This window comes from Pagrus major, chromosome 7 (assembly GCF_040436345.1).
Source record: "Pagrus major chromosome 7, Pma_NU_1.0".
Taxonomy (NCBI): Eukaryota; Metazoa; Chordata; class Actinopteri; order Spariformes; family Sparidae; genus Pagrus; species Pagrus major.
In genome coordinates, this window is record NC_133221.1 from 9988430 (window position 1) to 10008668 (window position 20239).

At 44.8% G+C, this 20239-nt stretch overlaps 1 protein-coding gene across 1 annotated transcript in view; it reads left to right on the forward strand.

Annotated features, from left to right (window-relative positions):
* LOC140999356 (calmodulin-binding transcription activator 1-like) overlaps nucleotides 1-20239 on the forward strand; it is a 256093-nt gene that overhangs the window by 120311 nt on the left and 115543 nt on the right. Inside the window, exon 4 of the mRNA XM_073469709.1 lies at nucleotides 9509-9576. Coding sequence (XP_073325810.1) covers nucleotides 9509-9576 — 68 coding nt within the window. The remainder of the gene's footprint in view (nucleotides 1-9508; nucleotides 9577-20239) is intronic.

The window sequence follows — 20239 nt, forward strand, 5'->3', positions numbered from 1 at the left end:
GTGTGTGTGTGGCGTACAGACTGTGTACAGGAAGTAGCAAAAGAGGATAAAGGCATGAGTCTGACAGACAAAGGGTGATCCTTTCATGCTGACGAGTAGTTGGGGAAAAAAGAGTTTCTGCCGGCTAATTGGCCTGAGCTGGAAATCTGGCCATCCCTTTGGTGAATTTTCAGTCTTGTCTTGTCTTCATGTCTTTTCTCTCCGTCTTTAGAGCAGAGTGTGTCACTCTCTATGAATGGACAGTGTGGGCTAAATATCTCATCCTGTTTCTTTTCATGACATATACTGTAGTTGATTAAAGACATAACATTTTGACCTTTAACACATAATCTGCCTTCTCTTCCATCTTTTTCGTTCCTCTTTCTCTGCTCCTCCGCCTCCTCCTCCTTCCTCTCCTTCACCTCTTTTCTTCCTGCCTTTAACATGGTGCAAGCTTCAGTTTGTGTGTCACAATTTGTCCTACTGCCAGAAAAAAAAAAAAAAAAGAGAAATTCTGTACTTTTGTATTCAACAGCTCTTTCACAATAGCTACATATTGAAAGCAGGTTGAAAATAACACTTTAAAACTTACCCACATAACCTCACAGGTTCTCATCACAGTATGCTACTTATGCAAACGCACACGCACATATTTGCACCACATGCTCACAGGCACCCGTGCATTACACTGTGGTCAAAGATAGATGCAATTTTGAAGGAAGACCTGTAGGTGGTTCTTGGGTGTGTCTCGGGTTTAAAGTTAGAAATTGGTTTCATGCAAGGGTGCCCCAGTCATTTGGCTGGACTGAATAGTTGAATTCAGAGGATAATGCAGGCATTAATTGATTCTGGAGCCTGAAATAAATAGGCTTTCAGCTCACATGAGACAGAACTCTGCTCATTTGTGCCTTTCGAGGAATACGGGGGAGTGTCTGCCCTTCTCCCCTCCCCTCTTTGGATAGGTCCTGCAGGAGTCCTAAAATGAAAGCTGACATCATTTGATGGATATGAAGTGAATGGTGACCTTCTAGATTCCACTGTCACTTCATTTATGCATGATACCATCGCTCCTTGACTTTTGGGAAAATTTGGATGATATTTGAGGATATAGTGCTTATATTCTTAGAATGTCTCCACAGAGAAAATTCACACCTCAATTATATTTAGATGACATTTAATGCCCTCTCTGTGGATTTTCACCGCAATATCTTTCTCACACAAAGCATAAGAAGGCAACAAATGTAGCATTTATGTCTGCGCTCTATATCAAATTGTGAAATTACATTAGGAGTCACACAGGCCTGATGGCTGTTGGCGGTACAATCTGACACGGCACTTTCAATATCTGCTGTCTTCCAAAACAAGAGCATCTGTCAAATAGAAGACATACAGTAAAGAATTCGAGAGGGGAGACACAGAGAGAACCACCTCTTCTGGTGAGTTTGACTGCTCCTGCAGAGTTTGTCTTTACCTCTTTTGGTGGACAGAAGTTGGGTTTGAGGGGAAGAAAAGTTCAGCAGCAGAGTGGGGTAACAGCCTGGAGTCTCGGCAGTGGGGCTCGGGTAAGGTCAGCATCATGGAAGCTCCGCCACTCTCCGTTCTCCTTGGTTGGGCTGTCAGCAGGGGGGAAACAGACATCCTGCTGCATAGATGATGAAGAGGACGTGCAGCGTGGACGCCAGAGGTCAGACAGCCACGGGGTGCCAGGAAGTGAACCTGGCCGCTTCCCGCCGCGCCCTGCAGCACACCATGATGTGTCCGCGTGCACGCACATACATATTTTTTTGCCCTGTTTACTAATGTATTGCTTCATATTGCCGCCTTAGCTTCCGACACGTCTTAAAGTCTTGCCAGAAGTTAGAGCCTGAGGGAAAGAGAGGGAGGGAGAGATAGAAGTAGAGAGAGGTGTAATAGAATCATTACACAAGACACATCTCTCAAGGGTACAGCAGTAGGAGGTCCCATATGGGCTTTACATCAGCGGGCACACACACATCCATAGCAACAACCGCAGGGTCACAAAGCTGCCTAATTATGGCTGACAAAGATGGATGTATTTCATCTCAGTCAACTTTATGTCCAATTCTCATTCAGCCTCTGCCTAACACACTACATACTATAGATCCATTCCCTCATAAACTCTTCCTGTGAGACCTCCAGGTTTTTCTCAGTCTCTCCACTGTTCTCCTTGTCTCATCTTTTCTGTCTTTGTGGCTGCTTCTTTTTTACTACACAAGTGAATAGAAATGCAGGAAATGCACGCACAGGTATGTGGTTACAGTGTGGGAGTCAGTGGCTGACCATTGCAAGGCCAAATAATTACATCCTCTCAACGAACATACGAGACAGCAGCCATGGCACTGAAGCCAAAACAATCCTGTCTCATGCCAGCTCCCTGTTCCTGGTCTCTCCGTCTTTCTGTCCGTCCTGGTTTCCCTTCAGCATATGGCTGCAGCTTCTCACTCCGTGGCAGAGAAGGTGGGAAGGGAGACTGAGTATTCACACACTGTGTCATGGGGACAGAGTACAAACACACACACACACAAAAATGACATTTTCTATAAAATTATATTTGGTGTAAGAAACAGAAATGATATCATTACTTTTTTTCACACGTTAAAGCATAACATCACAAATAATATGCAGTCTATTACCGCAATTAATTTCTCACTTCAGTCTGTCACTATGAAGTCTTTATTAGACCCATCAGTGGAGCCCTGGCTGGCCAAGCAGATCAGTGGGAATCAAAACTGAGAAGATTGTCTTCTGTGTGATTATAATATTAGCTAAATTTTAATTATGTTTAGTTAGTAAATATTTTTTTCTGAAATGATGTAGTAATAATAATTAAGATATATTTCTTCTGCATCTCTTGTCAGTCAACAACTGTCCCTTGAAAAATGTGACTTCTCTTTTAGCTAGTGGTTAACTTAGTTAATTAATAAGGCTACTGTAGCTAATCCTCATTAAGTACATTTTCCACTGCTGCAGTGCTGCTGTCTTCGTCTAATTGGAGTATTATGTCTGATTTTGTATTTGATTTGTTTTCTGTTGCAATTGACTATTTCTTAAAGCTGACAAACTTTAAGAATCACAGAATAGGCCTACTGGACGAGCAAGCTGCTTGATTGGTTGCTGGACACTCTACGTTTTTGCAATGCACAGAGAGGTGACAAAGGAAACAAAGCATCAAGTCTCTTGATACGATGTTGAGCCACACTGAGCAACAGGAAAAGCTTCAGTGAACCTTGGTGTCTATGAAATTCTACTGGAATGATTAACACCATTTTTTCAAAAAGATTTATGTAATTCAGGATTTCAAAAAATGTTTTGGAAAGTTCTTTTTTAAATGATCCCATACTGTAGATGTTCATTTGGTGTGTGTTCTGGTGACTACGAAGGCTGCAAGATATGATTAAAATTTATGTAATTTATTCTGGTTTTACCTGAGAAACCAGGTGTCTGATACTGTATCGGTGAGACTGTCTGTAATTTCTTATTAACAATCTGTAGTCGGGATGTTTCTGGTTGTCAGCGATTCTGGAGAAAATGTCACTCCAAGGTTGTCAAATACCGACACTTTCGCCAACCTAAAGTGTCGTTATTTGACAACCTGGAAATGAGAATCAACTACCCTTCACCTTTAAATTGTGTTTTTACAAACAGCTAAATCTAACTGTATTTACAAACAGGACAAATCCTGCATAGTATGCCTTTAAAGATAGGCTGTTAGCTGATAAGGCCCATTATAACCCCCCCCCCCTCGAGCAAGACCCCTCCTCTGCCACTGTTCTTTCTCATTGCTAAGTCTTCTCGTATAAAACTATATAGTATATAGAAGCGATATTGTAAACAAAAAGGAGAGTGCTGGCGGAGCAGCTGCTGTGGGTAACATTGATTGTGGGAGCAGGGAGGCGTGCAGCATTGAGGCGTGAGAGGAGGCTCCCCAGGAGAATGCCTCCTTTTTCAGAACAGTCTTATGACCAGCATCCCAAGCAGAAATGTGAAGAGAGGCATTGACCAACTACTGGAAAACATCTAAGCTATCCAGGATCAATGCCAAATTGATCCCCGAACTATGTATAATGTAGGCCAGTGGATGGCTTGTCTTGCTCTTCCCACCTCTTGTATGGCAAGAGGGAGCAGAGCTGCTGGAGCTGAAGAGGTACATTGCAAGCTAGACCGAGAAACAGAGCAAAATTGCCTGAGGTGTGTTTTAAACATATGGTAAGGCCTTTGTGGTGAAGGAGTTTGCTGAGCAACTATGCTCAGTGTGATACAAGAACATGCATTTTCGCGAGCTCACAGAATTTTGTGTTCAGCGATGATGATGCACTTTCTGTTTTTAAATCGATCAGGTGCATCAGTTGCCAAAACACAGGATGGTTTGGGGTTATGGGTGAGGTAAAGCAGAACACCTCTGTTGCTGCTTCGCAGTGGAGCAACAGAGTGAACACAGTGTGACTTCCACCCCTCCCTTAGCATGTGTGTCCCTTGTAAGCCCCATGCAGGTCCTAATGAGCAGTATGCTGGAGAGGGCATCTTTTTAACCCAGCACAGGGACTCATAGAGCAGCCTTACTCCTCTTCAACAGATGCCAAGTGCAGCTGTCAACATCTCCATGCTATTATTGTTGCTTACTTTCACTTTCTCAACTTTCGCACTCTCTTATGTCTCTGTTTCTGTCTCATACATCTCATGTTCTCTCTTTTACACTGTCCTGACCGTTCGTCTTGATACCAATTCCACTGCATCCTATTATGAGCCGTGCTAGAACAATCTTAAAGGCTAGCTGGAGGTTACAGCTTTCTAAAATAGATTCACTCCACCTCACTACTTTTCCCAGCTTAAAAGAGTAATATGGCCATATGAGATTACATAGATACAGTGTGTGATACATTATTGCTAGTGCATTAAGAATTCATGAAGTATAAACAAAAAAACCCAAAATGATTCAGCACAGGCATTTTTGTCTGCAGAATCGAACCCAAGCGCTCTTTTTTTAATCACCATACCTTCACGCTTCTCCTGTTTAAAATGCATTTATCATTGTCATGGGTAAAAAACTTTAAACTTTGTTCCTCCTCTCTCCTTTTTGATTATCCCCTCCCTTTTCGGTAACTCTCCCACCCTCCTTCTCCATCCCTTTCTTTAGTGCCAGTCTATCTCTTCTGTGTCTAATTACATTTGAATTTTTTCTGGTGTAATCTCGTGATAGCCTGAAGCTTCAGCAAACCCCTCCACCCCCCGCCCCCCAAATCCCCGCCAGTCCATTTGTGCCCAGCCCCAGGCAGGTTGGTTTCCTGGGCTGCCCTGGAGGAAATATCAGATGACCTGGCTCTCCACAGCAAAACCCAGGTCATCAGGGAGGGCTCCTCTCACCGTATCCCTTCCTTGCCCCCCTCTCATCCACTTCCTGCTTTCAAGTGCAGGGCAAGGTCAAAGCTTTGAGGATGCATTCCCCAGACTTCACCACGAGGCAGGCTGGAGGCGCTGTGCTCTCCTCTCTAGCCAGACTTTACTCCATCTATTCTTTAGCATCTTCCTGCTCCCTCATATTCATTTCATTAGCTCAAGCTTTTACTGCAATCAATACTGTTGCTAAAGTTAGTTTTTCTAATACAGCGATTCATTAAGTGCCTTTTCATTAGTGTCACTAGAGCACCAGTATAACTGGAATAATACTGTAATGGACAAACATATGCTGTAATTGTTGAATCCTTTTTTGGGTGATGAAGACTGGTTTTAAATGGCTGAGCGCACAAAGAATGACTCATTACTCTATGTTTTTGCATAATGTGTCTAGTAAATCGTGGGTTTAAAAACCAAGATTAAATTATCAGACAATGATGTAATGTGTTGGTATTTTAATGTAGGCGGTGGCAAAGAAAGAAATGTGCTTCAGAGTTTTGTCCTCTCAGCTCTGTATCGTTCCCACCTCTCATCTTCTGTCTGCTCAGATGCAGAAGGAGAGGAGAGACATTATGGATGGTGTTTAGAGACAGGTGTCTGATGCGTGCTGAGATAATGCCAAAAGACTCCTATCTCTCCTTCTAATGGAACAGCGACAGTTGTTTCAAGTGATCAGGTCTGTCATCCAAATGCCAGAGCATTGGTCCTCTCAACGCTTCTCTTTTCTCCCATAAATCAAAGTTGCTAGTGAGAGAGAGAATCAGAGGGAACAGAAAAACAGTGTAGCCTGAGGTCATCCTGGGATAGTGAATCTACCATGGAGGCTTTTGTGCAATAAGAAAGGGTGATGGTCTAATGAAATCCATCTGATCAGGCCGACAAACAGTTGCTCCTAAAATTGTCATCGCAACTGATTTTGAGATCATCAAAATGTGGGACAAATAGTGTTTATATTTTGAGAGTTTACTGCTCCCGCATCCCCCTTCCTTGGTGCAAAGAAGTGAAATGGGATGAATATGTTAGTGTCATCTCCAATTTCAAATAGGTAGACATTTCAAAAGCTGATTCTCTCTGGAGAAAATGTTGTACCTCGAGAGTGAAAATATCATTTGAAAGGCGAGACAGTAAAAGCCAGTCATCTCAAAATGAAAATTTTCTCATGGTGGCTTTCCTTTTCACTTCAGCGGTTATGGGAAAGAGAAAAAAAAAAAATTGAGTGAGTGAGTGAGTGAGTGAGAGTCAGATTGAAGGAGGTGTATAGAAGCTATGAGAAGAGAAAACTAGAGGAGAGACACACTGATGAGTGTACAGGAGTGACACCTCCTGAAGAGCATGTTAATAACGTGCCAGGCCCAGACAGGTAACCAGTAATCAGACCCTCTGATTGTTACACGTTAGACAGGAACACACACACAAACACACTTGGCTCTCCATCTCCATCAGCCCTGAAACTGCTAGACTGCTCCGTCATGTTCTGGGGCGGCCCCCTTTGCTAACAGTGTGTCGCAGCTCTTACAGAGACAAAAGAAACAAATGAGATGGCTGGGTTACAACAAACAGCTCCGGGTTGTTCTTTCCCCTGTAAAATGAAAGGGCCCTTTTTTGCAACCACCGTGTCAATTAGAGGAGGTATTGCTCATACTCACTCTCTGGTTCACTGCCAACTCGTGCTGATTGTTATTTATTTAGATCAGGCTTGGAAGGAGTTTGCCTCAATTTAAGCTGTGAGGAAGACAGCCCTTACTGGTACAGTGTATTTCAACAGCACCTGGAGATAAAACCCCAGCAAAGATCATGTCAGTGGGGAGGCTGAGGCTTAAAGCAAGGAAGTACAAACAGCATTGCGCGAGCAGGATTTTGACCTAAGAGGTAGAGTGAGGTAGGAGCTGTGTGTACAGAGAGCCTCCTCTGAATATTTCCCCAGCGACGGAGAGCAGGCCAGAGGCACTGAGGTCAGCAGATAGAGTCCAGAGCCCATTGACAGCTGCTGGTTTGACTTTGATGCACCATCAGTGTTCAGCACACCGGTTGCCCGCTTCCCCCTCCGCCTCTCTCGCACTAACCCGCAAGCGTGTTTGCTCAACCTGAACGCACGCTAGCCTCTCATTATGCTGCCCATGCAAACTTTGTCTCTTTGCAGCTGTTTAATGGCTGCACGTCTGTTTTTGTTTGTTTCCTCACCATAAGATTATTGCACCTTTATGGTTGGTCGGGGGGTTGGAATAATCCCTGGCATCTGTTCAGAGAGGGAGGGGTGCGCAAAGAGCCAAAGGTAGAGGCTCACTTCTTTTTTTTATTTTGTTCAGTATGAGACCATGCGGCCCCCTATTTCATCCTCTGCCACCGAGGCTGGGGCTGTGACTCTATTTTAAAGACAAGACTGATGTGCTAACAAGCACAGAGGTCACTGAAGGAGCTTCCCGCTGCCGTTTATCCCTCACAAAATGAACACAGAATAGCAGGGATTAATCTAATCACTGCCGTGTTAGTATAATTTCCTCATAAATGTATGCAGAAAAGTAACTTTATTGTGACCTTAGAAGTGAAGTGTAATTTTTTTTCTTACAAGGTGAACATTTCACTGCTTTATTGTTTTTTTTTCTGACATATAAAAGAGAGGAGTAGCCCTGAGCTCCTCTCGACAGCCTCATCCTCCTCCTATCTTTTTCTTAATTCAAGACTCCATCTTGTCATGACTTCATCGCCTCCGGTCATTATGGCAGGAGAACAGGAAGTTAATCAACGCAGCATTATCTCCCAGCCTGCACCTGGAGGCAAGGGTGCCAGTCATGCTACCAACCCTCTCTCTGTTGGGACCCCTGCCAGCCTGGGAACCCCTCACATCGCAATGCCCTGCAGCATCCCGAAGGGCTATCGCCAGTGTGCTGTGTCTCTGTGCCAGGTCACACTTGTGACACAGCCTTGACGAGCCAGTGGGAGCCTCCTTGCAGTGGTGCATACTTAATAGTGTGTATGGATGCAAAAAAAAAAAAAGCAAACTACTGTCTCGGATTTTGTGATGGCTTTGTGCCACCACATATGTTTCATATTTTTCCAATATCTGCTGTAGAGAAAGCTGGTGTTTTTGGATACATTATTGCCCCATGTGGAGGGGCAAAGTAACAACATAAAGCCCAGAGGAGACTTTTTTCAAACTCCAGCCTCACAGACCAAACAAGACAATATTTGAACAACATATTCACACTTAAGTGTTTGTTGATGCTGCAACATAAGGAGAGATGCACATCCTTAGAAACTATAAAGATTTTTTTGTGGCATCTGGTCTGTCCTTGTGTCTAGCTCTCTCTCACAGTCTGAGAAGCTGACAAATGTTCTTGCTGAAGAGTGAATTGCTGGCTGTCGCTGGTAATCATTAGGTTGTCCACCAGCATCCAAAGTGCTTTTATTTCTGCCCATTAGTTTGGTGAGAAAATGGCCGGGTATGGTCTAGCGTGTTCCCCCTTACACTCAGACTGATGCAGTAGGATGGGTGAGCATGGGAAACATGAAAGTGTTTGAAGTATCTCTATTTATACCAGTGGCAGTTAGGACATATTTTTTACTTTTTTTTTTTTTTTTATCTCTTTGTACACAACTAACTCCCAAGGATCTACAACCTTTTCTGAAGTAGCGGTACACACGCATGTCAATATTGTGAGACTGGCGTGTAATTATTATTCAAAGGTTAAAGAGTGGATTGATCCATAGAGGAGTGTCAAGGGCAGATCAAAGGGATTTGGGGGAGGATCGGACCAAAAATGTTAAAAGCTGCTCGCTCTCAAACACAGAGATGTCAATCTTTCTGAGAGCACCTTGATGTCCTCAGAGGAGAACTTGATCAAAGCTTTCGTAACAAAGATGGTCTCAGAAGATGATCTGACCTCAGCTGCATTCCACTTCTGTCTTTCACTTTACTTTTACCAGTCTCCATTTACCTGCCTGAGCTCCATGGCACTGCCCCTGTTTCCGTCTTTCCCGTGTTTGTGCTGCTGGTTAAACTGTCTGAATATCAATGAAGCAGTCTCACCGATGTATTACAAACACAAGAGAACAGTGATTAAAGATGACATATCTAAGCCTCACTCCCTTCCTCTCTCCTCTCTTCTCTTTTTCACAGGAGATTGCAGCTTACTTGATAACATTTGAAAAGCATGAAGAATGGCTAACGACGTCCCCTAAAACAAGGTAAGAAAATTACACTCCTGCCCTCTCTTAAAACATAAGTTAAGATTCATACCCCTTAAAGTATTACGTTCAGGGAGACAAAATTTCCATTTTTAGTTTTACATAATTTTCTCTCCAAGACCATTTCCCTCATCACAGCTTGCAGCCTCCTTCAGGTTCAGTGTAGGATGTTTAATCTTACAGGCTGCTCATGGCTGTTCAGGAAAGTTTACAGTTTGCAGATAAATGATAGAATATTAATATTGACTAATAATTGCCTTTTAGCAAGCCAATTAACATGACATGCACTGGTGCAGCATCTGCTTTAAATGGTGTGTTAATGTGTTCCTATCTGTCTGCACATTCACCACGCAGCTAATAACACTGTTAAAGCTGGGGGTGTTTGTCTGGGTCAGACGTTACACCCACATGTGGAACAAAATGCCAAGAGCTTACTGTAATATTTGAAAATGAAGATGGGTGCCAGCGTTGCAGTTAATTTATTAATGTATGCAGATACATAAAGGGCCAGTTAGCAAATGAAGACCATCAGCAAACTTTAACACCTGAAATGTAATGTCAGCTGACAAATGTGTTTTGTAGCAGCATTGGCTGTGATGTAATTATATAATCTATGTAGTGTAATAATTAATAATGCATGTAGCTTTGTAATAGCATTCTACATTTGACAGAAGTGGACAGGCCTTTGTTTGAATGGCTTTAGCTAATCTCTTCATGTTGGACATCTCTAGAATTGACATCCTCTGCCTCTTTTCGACTTACTGTTGCCCTGTCAGACCACACAATAATTTCACTGCTACAGCAAATACACAATGTTAACACATTGTCCCCTTTACTAAAGTTTACATTTTCATGCATTTGGAATCAGCTCAATATGTGAAAACTCCGGTTTCTCTTTTTCTGCAAGATGGACTGGCTACGCTGCCGTTATTAGCAGTCCTCATCCATGTGTAAATGGACCCTGGGCTCATTGACATAGAACCCATTCTTCACGTCCCTCTCCCCACCCCTCCTCTCTTCCACTGCCTCGGAGGGACATTGATAATAGTTCTGCATAAAGACACTGCCAATTAGAATACGCTCTCTGGTGTAATTATGGAGCACGGGCCAAAAGAGCACTGAGCTCACCTGTTTTTTATCAAGAATGCTCCATCCTCCGTGAGCCTCTACTCTCCAACTCACCAAAACTGAAAACAATGTCAGGCAGCTTTCAATCGTGAGATTTGGCCTCCATACCTTGTTTTATACTCCTTTTTTACTCTGTCTAAAATATACAGGCGCTGTTATGTTGCTGTTGTATGATAAATCTACATCTCCACCAATGAGGACGCCGTTAATATTTATGTTCCATGAAGTCACGAGCCTCTTGTCCACAAGTAGATGCACGCTAGTGCCATCTAGTTCCATAATATTCGAGACAAGGCAGACATCTCTATGGCCGATCTCTCCAAAGTATGACAACTTATAACAAAACAATTTAGATGGATAAATAGCAGTATAGGTGAGAGGAAAAATATGGTTTCTGTTCCTTTAAGATAAAAAAGAAAAGATAGAGGCTGTGAGGGGTGATAGAGCATTCCAAATGTCAGAGCACTGGCGTCTACCAGCACAAGACAGCCTAAAAATGACACTTCTGTGCGATGTGCTAGACTTTTGATCCAGTGGCTTTAAAGCCAAATGGTCCTCAGGATGCTCATGGCCACAGTCTGTCACCACTGGCTGCCTGTGGTCTCAGCTGTCTGTGTGCTTAGGGATTTCAACCTCATGTCATGTCTCTGTGCAGGTGCAGATATCTTAGCAAACGTGTCACCAGGGAGCATCTCCCAGTGTACACCTGCAGTTCACCTGACAACACAACACATTCCATGTTTCAGAGGTGCTTACTGTATGTGTGTGTGTTTCCGGACAAGAGAGGCAGAGAGAGAGGTGTTGAAGTGTTTGTGTTTTCCCAGATGTCAGTGAAAGGGTAGAGCGTAGTGATGGATGTTGGGGCCAGGAGAGGTTGGGGGTAGTGAAAGGGTGAGGCATACATGTGTGATTGATGGGAGCTGATTGATGGCTGGCCTCTATATGAAAAGCTTTCTGCTCAAGGTCATGGGTGAAAGGTCAAACTTGGGACACCTGTGGTTAAGTGCTGCCTTATCATTTGTCATCACACATCTTCCAGTGCTTGTGGTGTGTGTGCACGCATCTGATTGTGGGCGTGCTGTCTGCATGTCTGTGTGTGGGTTGACCCCTGTGGGGAATAGGCTAAGTAGGCTAATTCTCCCCCTGCCAGCGTCTGTAGACAGGGTCAGCGGGGCATGATGGGAGGCAGAGATAAGCAGCAGGGTCATACACGGAGCGGCACTGCACTGCATGGCTGCACCGCATGCATGTTACAACTCTGACACATGCAGGTCGTAAACATGGGAGTGGGCTGCAGCCAGAGCTCAAGGAGCTGACGCTAGCTGTTTGACCAAGGTGACACGCGATGCAGGACATGCCCTGAATAGAGATGGCATCCTGTCAACACAAGGAAGATGAGATGAAGTGGACCAATTACATGCATGCACAGATGTATTTTACTTGGCTGATGCTCGTGCACATCAGTAACAGTACAGCCGGTGCTCTCTTTTGTTTGTATGTTTCTGTTTGTTTATCATTTCAAAATCTGAAGCGTGCCAGGGGAGAGTGGTGGAATGCTGAGTGATTGATGTGCCTAGCTCTAGTAATACACATTTCCTTTCAGATAGGAAGTGCAACAGTGCTTAAAATCAATACCAGTGTTCTCCCACTGACTGCTTGAACAGCACTACAGCTAATTCAGGCCGCACCTGTCAGAGCTGGGGAAATCTTTCCCTGCCTGGGCCTTACACTTTAATTTACACCCACAGCCTCGCTGACTTCCATTTCCATTAAAGGGAGAGCCTGGCATTATGGCTTTAATGAAGGCCGCGGCCAGGCTGTGATTTAAGATGGCCGTTACCCCACACCTTCACTCCACAGGAGGGAACACACTTAAAGGGACAATTAGGATTTTCCTCTCCTACATCCTCCCAGATATAGCCACACTCATTCTTTCCGTTCACCTTTTTAAAGATGTGTCCATGTTGCTTTAACTGATGGGATCTGAAGGTGCCTGTGGGAGGAGAGAGAAAACAGAGGGGAGGCACAGAAACAGTGTGGCTCCAAATCTAGACAATAACATTTGATTTGACCTCATCATGGGCGTTACATTGTGCTCCTGCTGATAGCAGGCATTTGTTGTCCATCACACATGACGCAAACGTCTCCTTGAGGGGCTTTTTCAGAGGTGTTTGTATGCTGACAGATGGAGAAACTATTGACTGGAGGTTGTCACAGATTGGTCAGTCCAAAGAGCTAATGGACACCTGTGTGTCGTATAGAGATAGCTCGTTTTCCTGAGCATCCCCTAAATGGCGCACAGCTTCATGAGTGGAGCAGTTGCACAAAGTGTTTCTTTTCCCCGCTGTTTGTTTTATAGGACTGCTTAACAGCAACCCATCTCAAAACACAACAGAGCGAGTGCTTTTACGCCTGTCATCCAGATCGCTCTGTATGTGTTTATTTTTGTAATCTCCTGTCTTGCATAAAATACAAACATACAGTAGACTTGTTACAGCAGTTGGAAAGTTTAAGTGGAGGTCTTTGTCAGCCATTTGCTGCGACTTCCACACAAGTTTGCAACTCAGAAATTTACACATGTGCTTACATGACCATTGAGCACACACACACACACACACACACATATTGTATATTGAAACTATCAAACAATAAGCACCAGTCCTTGGAGGGGCCCCGCAATGACACTGAACCTAGCCGCCCCCACGTCCCAGCGCAATAGCCCTCTCTCCTCCCACATCCACAGCAACAGCAGCAGCAGCACTCCAAAATGAAACCGAGTCCCTTTAGACAGCTTCCAAAGACAATGCTTTTATTAAAACCTACAGCAGCGGCGCCACCCCAGAGGCTCGGGCACACCAACAACAGAGTAGAGCAGAACTGAGAGGCAGCCTGAAATCTACTAATGACTGTTTGTTTGCTATTGTGTATGGTGTTTGCTATTGTGTATGGAGCCTGTGAATTCGTGCAGATCTGTGTGTGTGCGCGTGACTGTGTGTGAGTGAAAGAGAAATAGGGGGGATTGTGTTTACGCATGTGTATACATACGTAAATGTACTCTTGCGTATGCACACAGTATGTGTGCGAACCTGAGAGAGCGTGACTACGCATTTGAATAACGTATTGTGGATGAACATATGCAGGCATTTATGAATGTATTGAGATGGCATGTGCATGTGTAATTACCAGTGAAACTGTGTGGATGTGTTTTGAATTAAAAATAGAGTGCATGTCTATGTGTGTGCCTTTTTTATAAGAGGGTTTGTATCTGGGTGAGTCTGCCACTGTGAATAAGACCTCCCTAGGCCTACGTGTAAACTCTGTTTCTGTCACCTAGTCTGGCACATGGTGTGAGGAAGTGCTGGGCTTTCTGTGTATGTGTGTGTGTGTGTGTGTGTGTGTGTGTATAAGTGGGGTGGGGGCTGATGTGTAGGATGTGCCTGAGAAGGGCGTCTGATAGTGTTTGGTCCTAATGCTTTGTGGCACTCGTTGGCTGGCAGAGTTTCAGAGGAGAGTGGAAAAGGACAGGAGCAGCAGGAGAGAGAGAGACAGGGAAAGAGAGGGAGAGGGTAAAGCACAAAGAAAGAGGGACACATACAGAAACAAAGGGATAAGAGAAAAAGACGTATTAGATATGATCTCATTAAAAGAAAGACGATAAGTCATCTGGCACTGAATCATGCCAGAGTTGTGAAAAACATGTCAAGTTAATGTGGAGTGCCGGTTTGGTGAGGTGAATCGTGCAATCTCTTTCCTCTGCATGTCCTTCTTCTCTGTTGTGTTATTCCAACTCATCATGAGTAAAAGTTTAGTTTGCTGCACAGTGACACTTCTCCCCTGGCTGGCCCATTCTGTTGAGCCCCGGAGGACACTGTCCCACGCAGCTTCCACCCAGTCAACAGTGCTGACAAGGACAGCTAGGCCCACCTGGGGCCTTGTAGGCAGGGTGAAATAAAGCCCACCGGGGAAAGCAGAGAGGACAGGAGTGAGGTGAACCTAAAGAGCATGAGGTAAGAGTGTATGAAAGAGAGAAAATGAAAAATGGCCATCGAAGAAAGAGTGAATATGATGGAGCGAGAGCAGTTTAGAAAATGGAAACATGTCGATAAGAGAAGGGAACGGACGAGATGGAGATGGGAGGAATCGTGATGGATGGAGTGAGGAGGAGAAGGAGTGAGGAGGGGGGATTTACGCAAACAGACGAAAGAGCAACGAGAAAGATGGAATAGAGGGGGATTGAGCTGACATAGGGCGAGTGGGAGAAAAAAGAGAAAAATAGAGTGGGTAAACAGCAGATAGAGATGGAGGGAGGTGAGCAATGGATTTAACTGACAGATAGAGAAAAGTCCTGTGGTTTTGGGGCATGGAAGGGAGAATGCAAACGGTCAATAGATTACAGCTAGTGCTGGGCCGAGTGCCTGGGCCTCAGACTCCTAGCCAACTTAATAGTGCCTCTTGTTTGTCCGTCCTCTAAAGTAATGCCCAAGCCGAGCCCAGGGAAGCAGCCTGAGCCTGAGGCTAGTGGAAATGGACAGGGGACTAGATATATGTTAGTTCTCATCCCAGCTGCTGTATATTACCCTGGCCAACTTGCCCACTGGAGACTATTCAATAGAACATAGAACATCATCTAGCTTTATCGCCTTTATTCCCTCCACACTCACCAGTCGTCCACTGAAGGCCAGGAAGGGCAGGACCAGTTTTCTGGAATTAATCCTTTTTATTATGTGTCCTTTTTTTTGTATGGTAATAGACATTGAGGTGTAGGGCACGTTGTTACCTGTCTCGTTGTATAGCTTTTACAAAGAGCGCTAAAATAAAAGATACTTAAGTCTGTGATGCTAAGGTTATTCTAGCTAAGGAGTGTTGTGCAGCACGGATACACAAAGCAGCATGAAAAAACAAGCAGGCCTAGCCTCGCTCAGTATGCCAATATGGAGGAGGAGGTGGAGGGGAGGAAGGAGTGCAGCCAGTGGCTGGCCACAGGAGAGAGGGGATAAATAAATAGAGGAGGAAGTTGATGTCAAGCAGGTGTTCAAGGAGAAAGTGTCAGCCAAGCGGGCCGAGATGGGGAGAAGTGCTGCCTCTGCAGCCTGATAATAAAGACTTAATTCAATTAGCGCTTCTGCACCGGTGAGCAGCGTGCAGGCTGGCTGTCATGGAGCGGGCCATAGACACAGCAGTGCACACCCTCAGCCACCTAGACGACCAGCCCTATACCGACCCAGCACTTCACTATGCTCGCTGTCTCTCTGGCTCTCTCTCTCTCACACACACACATGCACACACACACACACACACACACACACACAAGCACACACACACACACAAAGGAGACTTAACGTATTATTCACACCTGAGTCACTGAGTAGTCCAGACACTAAACCCTGCCTACACATCTCTCCTACACACACAATGACACTCTCAACACACAGACACTCTGCCTCATTCCTCACTCTCATCCCTCCCTACAAACTAAACTCTCTTCAGCTCCTCTCCCTTCACCTCCTTGATTTTCTATTTTCAACCCCCCTCTGCTCTCCACCCCCTCTTTTACCATCCTCTTCCACCTCATCACTCTGCTCTGTTGGTACCAAGTGGCCGTATGTTGGCCAGTACAGTGAAGATTGTGACTGCGCGTCCCTATTTTCAGCCCGTCACGCCCCTGTGCCCAGTTGGGTGCTGTCCTGTAGGCATATGGTGTAGCGGATCCCGGATCCTGCCTTTAGGAAGCTCTGGGGGGCATTGCAGTCAAAAACAGCCTTTCTTCCCCCGCATCTCCCCATGCCGTACCCTGGAATCTGGTCTACCACTCGCTGATTTGGGTGTGGTCCGAGAACGTTTGTTCCGGACCGGTCACTTCATGATCCCATGGGTGATGCAGTAGCACCGGGGAGTGACGCACTGTTAGGTCTCCTACACACACAGCAAGGTGGAGGGGGGGGGAAGGAAGAACAGGAAGTGGCAGAGGAACAAGAGGAGGAGGAGGAGGAGGAGGAGGAGGAAGAGAAAGGACAGGACACAAGGCTTCAGTGATACCGTTTGCTGTTATGTAAAGAGAAGGAGAAAATAGGTCCTGGATGACTGCCAGAGAGCTGGGTGAATCACCAGCAAAGAACAGGCACGACATGGGTGCACACAAACACACACACACACACACACACACACACACACACACACACACACACACACACACACACACACACTCACTGGCACACATTCTGTCCCATTTCTTTGCCCCAGCTGAGCTTTACAGAACAGGAAGTACAGCGGATGATGAGTTGCCACGTGGCACCATTCAATGTGTAAAAACGGCAAATGGCAGGAATGACCCTTGCACCTCCTCATCAGTTAGCAACTGTCTGCCTATGTGCAATCTGGCTTGTACACTAAGGCCTTTTTGTTGATCAGACACTAATACAGAGAGCATTCAGGTTCCTAGCCCACTTATTTACTTGAACTTAGCCCTTAATCCATCTGGATGACCTGCACAGCTTGTTTCCATCCCTTCCCATTTCGTCTTTCTCGCCTATTAGTTTTTTTTGCGACCAATCCATGTAGAAAAGCTGCTCCCTTAAGAGCACTGGCTCATTGCGCACAAAACACTCTGGGTATTTCTTACCTGTCTTGGTCTGGAAGCTAGTTAGCTTGTTGATTCTGATGAGACATCTTCATTACTGTAGATTTGTGTTAGACACCCCAGCCTTCCACAACCCTGCCCACTTCCTCAGCCAGTACCTTACCTCAGGCAAGACCTGTATACTACTTTAACTGCTTCATTAAAGATGGGAGAGGATGGAGTGGGCGGAATGTGGAAGATAGCCACGTATTAATTTTGCATCAGTGAATTAATCAATTCAAATATAAGTCAATTGATAAATTATTCAAATCTTTTTTTTTTGTCGCATTTGAGAGGAGTGCGCTGAAGGAAAGGTGAGAACCATTTCAGATTGGATAATTAATATTAATAACTTTTTTAAAATGAAGTAAGAAAAATAGCTATCAGTTTAATAGGAAGTTTTTTTAAACACTTGGGTAATTAAGAGTGTTTGAAAGGGACAATTCCCACTATGATACAATTAATTAAAGGAAAAGGTTTGATTTCTCTTGTCGTCCTTGTCTCCCATCAACTTGAAGTGTCTACTACCATCCTGTAGTCTTGCAGCCTTTTATATCCCTGCTTGACTGATAGAACTCTGAGAGAGATGAATAAATGAGAAGATGATGAATCTCTCTTATGCTCATCATAAGCAAAGATAATTAACAAGCCAGCAAAAATTCGTGCCCTCCACCTACAATCCACTGCTGCTTTGCTGAGAAGTCTTGCATTTGTTTACTATATTTTACATTTTTCATAATTTCCCAGTCCCGTCCTTCATCTTTATTTTTTCCTGTTTGCTGGTGGGTGGTACTCAGTAGAGTTATGGAGACAGGTCAACCAAGATTTAGAGTAGTCCCGCGCCTGACCCAAAGGAAAGCACTGCTGGATACATTAACATGATAGCGATATGATTATGTCGGAATGGACATGAAGGGTTTCAATTATTTACAGGTGATGTGCCCGTTGAATTGGCAATGAAGTGGCTCGTAAATTACCCCCTCTGTCTAATCAAGCCTCCAGTGGAATAATGGAGCAAGTACTGCCAATGATGAAGCTCTCTCTCTCTCTTTCTCTCTATCTCTTCAGTGTTTTGGGTGGGGAGTGGAGGTTGGCTACTTTCACAGTGGGATGATGACACTCTCCAAATGACATTGGTTGAAAGGCAAGAAATGTGCCAGTGAGCGCAGGTTTAAAACCTCTCCACTTCATCACTGCTCAGTGCTTTACTGCGCTTTATGTCACCAGACAATGATACAGTGACAGCCAAGCATCAAAATGTGCAGCACCAGCACCTAATGTGCGCCTTGGTTTTGTGCCTGAGAGAGAGAGTACAAGGCAGACATATAGACACATTGAGAGAGAGAGGGGAGGGGAGGGGGGGGGGACACAGACAACCAGACAGGAAAATAGAGGGCTGCTTAAAAGGTTGGCATGGCACAGCTCCAATGCAACACTGTTCAGACAAAACACAGCCAGCCACCAGTCGCTGGCTCCTTTCTTGCATCTTCTTCTGAGGCCTGTGGTGAGGGATTCTGCTCATTTGACTGATGGCCTCTTTGATTAAAAGAAATCAAAGGCCAGAGAGTTTAATAGCCTGTTTTAATGTGTCTCCAGTGAGTGCGCATATGTGTGTGATTTCTTGCTTATCCTGCTGATATGCAGACCTGGCACGATTGATGCAACCTACCAGTTCTAACCGTCAAGTAGCGAAAACCACCAGTAGGTGCCAAGCCACCCGCCTGCTTTCTCCGTCTTAAATGGAGACCACCATTTTTAATTCTGCGCTGTATGATGTGTTTTGTACCCCGATCTATTATAACAATCACACAGAGTTTCTCAACAGTGTTGGGTAACAGTGTATTAAACCTATTTTAAGGAAACAAAGACAGGGATTCGCCTTCCCCACCCACAACCATCACAAGCCATAATCACCTTAGGCGGTTTACAGTAGAAAGAGGAGAGGGAGAGAAAAGAGAGCTAGAAATGACAGGAAGATGGAGTGGCAAAGGGGAAGTGAGATAAAAGTGAAATGTAATGGAGAGAGAGTACCACCTACCGTTCTGGTGTCTTCTGGCAGAGAAAATCATTTTTAGGGGAAGATGGGGTGGTCTGTGCTCAGCCAGTGCCTTAACTCTCTTCCTCTCTGCATCATATCTACCCCAAGAACTGAATCTGGGGTGACTGCACCCACAATTAGGGCAGGAGAGGATTAGTGGCGAGTAGGAAGGTGGTTGGGGGCTGTTTTTGTTTGTGTGCTTACTATTCCCTGCAATGCATTGTGGCAGTGGATCTGTGATTTTTTTCAATTCCCATGTTTTCAAAAATAGAAACATCACAAACAACATAACAAGCTAAAATGCAAGAGGAGAAGAGGGCAAAATAAGGAACCCAATGTATTCTGTGCTCCTGTGTGTGTTAGCAGTTTTGTGCATTGCCACTCTCTTACTTTTCCTGTCACTGCAGAACACGTCCTGGGAGCCTGTTTGCTCTCTGTTCCCCTTGCTAATGCCTTTACAGACGCCAAATCCCCAGCAACCCCCGGAATGTCTGAACATACCCCATCTTTGCATCTATTTCAATTGCATTTCATTTTCTTACAGACAAACACAAAGCTCACAGGGGGGAGACTGAGCATTAGGGTTATTATGAGTTTAAAGCACTTAAAAGCTTTTGGCCGTCCTGACACCAGGAGAAGCGAGGGTCCAGGGGAGCAGCGAGGCATCACGCTCCAGTTTTTAGAGAGAAGCAAGTCCCAGATGAGTGTGCTTGAGGTTTTGTAAGTGTGTACGTGTAGGTCTGTGTTCTGTATGCACATATATAAACATGCAAGGATTGCCTCGTCTCCAGGAGCCTTGTGTCATGCCCATAGCACTCCTCAGTGTGGCTTGTGGCAGACTGTATTAGCTCACTGCTTCGCAACAGTCAAATTCTGTATCA